Consider the following 5,318-nt stretch of genomic DNA (forward strand, 5'->3'; position numbering starts at 1 on the left):
TTCCTCAGCCTCTGCTTACTAGATTCATCCTTTAGCTAAAAATACTTGAATTCTTGAAGTATTGGATCAACATCCTGTTTTGGTTGATAGTCTGGTTTGAATGTTTGTTTTTAAGGCTGCAGCTTTTTTTCAGAAATTGGGCAGATTCACATGAAATTGGGAATTCAAGGTTGGATTCCTTCTACAAGAACTGTTAGCATTGCAATACCATCTTGGCCCTGCCTTGAGACAAGTTTACCTCTTAGGAGTGTGACTAGTCCCTTCCTCTCAGCCCTTGGGATGAAGGGGGAAGAGGGTTACTAGTGAGTAAGCAGAGCTATGGGCTTGTTATCCCTACAGGTGGTGGTGAGACCATGAGCCCTGTGCTGGACAATAGTCTAACTAACATCCAGTGGCTGGGGAAGATGAGATCTGATGGACTAAGTCCCTGTTCTGTGAAGCAAGGCACTGAGAAAGAGAACCAGATGCCTCTGCAGGAAGGAATGAAGGTAAGTAGGAGAAGACAGTGTGTGCTAAAGCTGCTGACAGGGAGGTAAGCCGTGTGAATCAGGAGACTTGCAAGAAGTAGGCGTCACCACCTCTTGAGTAACCTGAGTTTGGCCTTTGCTGATTTGAGTAGCAGAACCAGGAGGACCCAGGCGTGTTCCGTGGCCCTTCTTGTCAACTTTGTGAGCGCTCACATATCATTTCTTCTGTCTCTCAGACTGAAGAAAATTCTGCTGCTGCTTCTGTTCCTGCTGCTGCCGCTGTCTCCTCGTGGCAGGACTCGGTGTCGGAACGCCCTCCTTACTCCTACATGGCCATGATCCAGTTTGCCATCAACAGCACTGAGAAGAAGCGTATGACTCTGAAGGACATCTATACCTGGATTGAGGATCATTTCCCATATTTTAAACATGTGGCTAAGCCAGGTTGGAAGGTAACAAGCAGGCCCTCAGGTTGCTCTGGGCCACAAGGTGATATAAGCCTTCTGGATGAAAATGAGAAGTTGTTGCCCAACCTGCAGAGCAAGATGGAGATTAATTTAAACACCCTACCCCAAATACCCTCTCGTTCCAGATGTTCCATGTTCCACTTCTTGTATCTTTTCTCCCTCTACTTAGGCAAGATGATGAGATGTTTGATCCCTGCAGTAAGAATAGGGATCTCAAGAATAGAGTAAGACTAATGACAGGATTGGCTGGGTGTTCAATGGATACAGAGGTCTGTGTTTGCACTTTGGAATGTAATTTCTCTGCCAGGGCACTGGTGTCTGAGGTAGGCCTTGCTGTGCTGGTAACACCCCCCTGTTTCTCAGCCTCCCCCTCACTGCTCTCTCCCCAGAACTCCGTCCGGCACAACCTGTCCCTTCACGACATGTTTGTCCGCGAGACGTCTGCCAACGGCAAAGTCTCCTTCTGGACCATCCACCCTGACGCCAACCGCTGCCTGACGCTGGACCAGGTGTTCAAGGTGAGTGCCTCACGAGAGGAAAGGGGACGTGCTACCCAGGTCCAAAACACCACACTAGCCAGATGGGCCTTATTTTAGCCAGACAGTCAAGCTGCTTTGAGATCAGCCTTCTTGTAGGAGCTTCTCTTGACAAATAGACAAGCTCTGTGTTCAAAAAAAAACAGATGCTGTGCATGTAAACTGGAGCTTCTGTGGGATGTGATGTGCCAAATGTAATAGTGAGCTTGTTAAACTTCTTTCTGATCCAAATTCCTAGTGAGAAGCTTTGCACTGAAGTAAACCAGGACTTCCTACGCTGTCTGATTAGACAGTCCTAAGATGAAATTGCCCTATCCTAGCTGGGTGTCTGTAGAAGTACCATTTGGTAAGAGAAAGTACCTGTGACTCTGGTATAGGTGTGTTTAGACTCTTCTGTGTTTTCTGCAGCGTGTGGGCAGATTTGACTCTTGGTTGCTCAGATTATGCAAGTTTAAAGTGTCCCCTTTGTTCCCCCTTTGGTTGGTAACCTCATCTTATTTTTCTCCCTCTCAACGCTTTGCTGCCACCAGCCACTGGACTTGGGGTCACCAACATCGCCTGAGCACTCTGAATCAGTAAGACTTACCCTCTGCCCTGGGGCTTGGGCTTCCATCCTCCTCTTGCCAGTCACTGAAGGAAAGGACAAGAGGCTCAGGGAGGGGGACTGAGTCACTGCTGCACCTAGTCCTACAGCTCCATGCACTCTTTTTGGGGAGAAGCATGGAGCCAGAGGTTACTGGCCCTCAGGCGATCATGCTCTCGGTTGGCTGGCAGAGGTACAGCTCTGAGCAGCCAGAGGGCTGCTGCTGAAGTGGGGTGCAGTGGGCACCAGCAGGCTTCAGAGAACAAGCCCAGACAGAGGGTTCTGGTAAAATCCTCATCTCCATGGCAGCAGTCCCAATCTGTTCTGGGGCTCAGATCCAGAGACAGTGGATCTCTCTGTGCTCTTTTTTTTTCCTTTTGGCATCCAGCTGCACTGTGACTTTCAGAAGGATGAACCTGTTTAATGTCTCTTGCATTCAGCAGTTTCAACAATGACAGATTTGCAAGCAGCCAGTCAAACCCTTTTCTGTCGTGGCTATGGCCCTGGCCTTCTTTCCATCTGCTTAGATTTCTGATTCCTCTGTTGCCTTTGCTATTGCACTGAAACATCTACCTGGTCTATGGTTTGTGTAGAGAGCCAATATACAATAAAGCACCTTATTCACCTTTTCTCAGACACTGAGGGCAGTGAAACCGGGTGACTTCTGCAGTAGAGTCTGCAGCTGGAGCCACTCTATCATGTCATCTCTCTCTACACAATAGCTGGCTTTGAGATGGCATGGCTGCCAAACAGCAAGTGGCCCAGAGGTAGAGCTGCATGAGTGCTGTATGCTAACAGCTGCTCTCTCAGTATTAGCTCAGCACAGGCTTCTGGATTCACAGTTCTGGATGAGGTAGCAGAAGAAAGAGGGATGCTTTTCTTTAAATCCTTTTCTTTTCTTCTCCTGTTTCTTATTTCACAATGACTGCAGCAGCAAAAGAGACACCTACCAGATCCCCAGAAGAACGCTGGAAACAACAGCAGCAGCAAAACTGAACCCCAGAATGCACGTGAGTGTCCACAGCAGCCTAGACCAAAGAGAATCAGTCCCATAAATCTGGGGCACTCTCCCAGATTCCCATAGGAATAAAAGTGGAAATTATTATCCCTGGTTTGCTAGCTTTTGGACTTCCTACTGTCAGGTTTGGAGCTGTAAGCAGTATTGCTGTGTCTGAGAGAGGATGTGATGGGGAGATGTAGGGGATTGGGTATTCAAACGAAGCAAGAGCAGAGCTTGCTGCAGCTTGAGGGCTAGGATCTTTATGAAGGACTGTTTGCTTGTTCATCAGGACTTCTGGCTTGGGATTTGTATCCTCAAAATTAGGAGAGAAGGCAAGTGAGCCTGTCTCTGATCAGATGTTTATTTTGGGGTATTTAGAAGGACTTCCTTCCTGTTAGGTGCCTGGATTTCAAGAGCTGTAGAGGAAGGGTAAAAGGCTAGCAAGTCCCTTCTTTTCCCTTCTAGGCCGAAAGATGAAGCGTCTGCTTCCTCGCATCAACTCCTACCTGGTTCCCATCCAGTTCCCGCTGGGTCAGCCTCTGCTCTTGCAGCCTTCTGTGAAGGTTCCTGTTTCAGTGGCACAGGGGGCTCCCCTCAGCAGCTCGGAGACCTTCCGGAGCAGTAAGCGTGTGCATATTGCTCCAAAGGTTGGTTCCTTCTTTTCTGAGAGGTTGTTTGTTGTTGTTCAGCAATTTTGGGGAGGGTTATTTGTTTGTTTCTGTGTTTGTTTTTTTTGTTTGGGTTTTTTTTATTTGTTGGGTTGGTGCATTTTTTTTTTTCTGCAGCTCTTTCTTTCTGTGGTTCTGTTCTTCACAGGGTTCCTTTGTGCAGCTTAGTAGGTGCTCTGAAACTCTAAGGTCATATTAATGAACTAGCCAGTGACAATCCTTGCTGTTCTTTCCTGTCTCTAGGATGACTGTTACCTTCTGGTTGACTTGCTATAAGGATGTTACTGTAGGTCACTAGAGGAGGGTGTTCTGTGGGTTGCTCAAGAAAATTTTGTCCCTACTGCTTGGATGTGAAGAAATAAGAATGGGAGAAGTGGCTTTGTTCTGCCTGTAAAACATTCAGGGTTTTGATAGCTCTGAAGAGACATACATACAACTTAGAGAACTTACTCTGAAAGAGTATTTATTTGCATGTGGTGTCTTCCCAGAGGTTTTCAGTACCTGCTGGTTGCTAATTCCATGGAGTTCCCAGTTACTCTGGGCTCAAGCAAAACAGCTATTGAACTGGTCTTTATCTTGGCATTCCACTGACTGCTCTTGGTTACTTAGACATCGTAAAACTTTTACTTCTTCCGTCCTGTCTAACCTTTGTGTGCCTGCTGCTTTGTTCTCTCCTGCTATGATTTATCTTTCCCCTGTGCTCTTTCTTTTAATAATGTCGATTATGTAATTTTCTTTTCCTTGGTTTCTGGGAAAGCTGTCCTCATTATGTTTATTATTTCATATGTAGATAGTGTAAGGAGGTATCAAAGGGGTTACACTTTTCCAGAAATAGTCAGCTCTCCTGCCTGTGCTCCTAGAAGTTCCTTTTCCCCTGCGCTCTTTTTCTTTTAGTAATGTCGATTATGTAATTTTCTTTTTCCTTGGTTTCTGGGAAAGCTGTCCTCATTATGTTTATTATTTCATATGTAGATAGTGTAAGGAGGTATCAAAGGGGTTACACTTTTCCAGAAATAGTCAGCTCTCCTGCCTGTGCTCCTAGAAGTTCCTCACAGCCAAAGTGCCCCGAAGGGCATGACTTCCAGTCACTTGGCTAAAATCCTCCCCTTGTCATCTGTGGGCTGCTTTGTATCAGCTTCCCACAGAGATCAATCTCTATCTGTTCTTACAGCTACTGCCTTCTGAAGACACTCCTCTTACCTGTTCTGCTGTCCTTGCATGCCAGTCTTTGTTCCACCACCATTTGGATTAGGGTGTGTTAGACCCTCGCTGACTGCGTATCGCTGGTGTTTCTTTGTAGATGTCACTCTCTGCAGAAGATTCATCCTCCTTGCCCATGTCTGCTGTCAAGCAGGAGACCCAGAGTGATGAAGGTTTATTTTCCTCCACCCATTCCTTAAGGGAGAGCAGCTCCCAGCCCGGTGAGGAACCTGCTTCTTTCCCCGCCAGCATCTGTGTCAAGGAGGAAGGCGGCTCTCCGCTGGGCGACTGGCTGTCCCCGTTCGCCTCGACCTTAATGGTGAAGGAGGAGCCAGGCCCGTTCCTCGCAGGCTCCTCCGGGAAGGAGAAGAGGCCGGCGGGCACACCGAGGCCGGCC

The 5,318-nt window shown here is 47.4% G+C and overlaps 1 protein-coding gene across 1 annotated transcript in view; it reads left to right on the forward strand.

Annotated features, from left to right (window-relative positions):
- Nucleotides 1-5,256, forward strand: part of FOXM1 (forkhead box M1) — a gene marked incomplete at its 3' end in the record, with an annotated part of 6,546 nt that extends 1,290 nt beyond the window's left edge. The window contains exons 2-8 of the mRNA XM_008950113.1: nucleotides 340-488; nucleotides 704-919; nucleotides 1,324-1,452; nucleotides 2,001-2,045; nucleotides 2,985-3,063; nucleotides 3,519-3,700; nucleotides 5,022-5,256. Coding sequence (XP_008948361.1) covers nucleotides 340-488; nucleotides 704-919; nucleotides 1,324-1,452; nucleotides 2,001-2,045; nucleotides 2,985-3,063; nucleotides 3,519-3,700; nucleotides 5,022-5,256 — 1,035 coding nt within the window. The remainder of the gene's footprint in view (nucleotides 1-339; nucleotides 489-703; nucleotides 920-1,323; nucleotides 1,453-2,000; nucleotides 2,046-2,984; nucleotides 3,064-3,518; nucleotides 3,701-5,021) is intronic.
- Nucleotides 5,257-5,318: the final 62 nt, after the last annotated feature.

This window comes from Merops nubicus, unplaced genomic scaffold (genome assembly GCF_000691845.1).
Source record: "Merops nubicus isolate BGI_N331 unplaced genomic scaffold, ASM69184v1 scaffold40691, whole genome shotgun sequence".
In the NCBI taxonomy this organism is placed as follows: domain Eukaryota; kingdom Metazoa; phylum Chordata; class Aves; order Coraciiformes; family Meropidae; genus Merops; species Merops nubicus.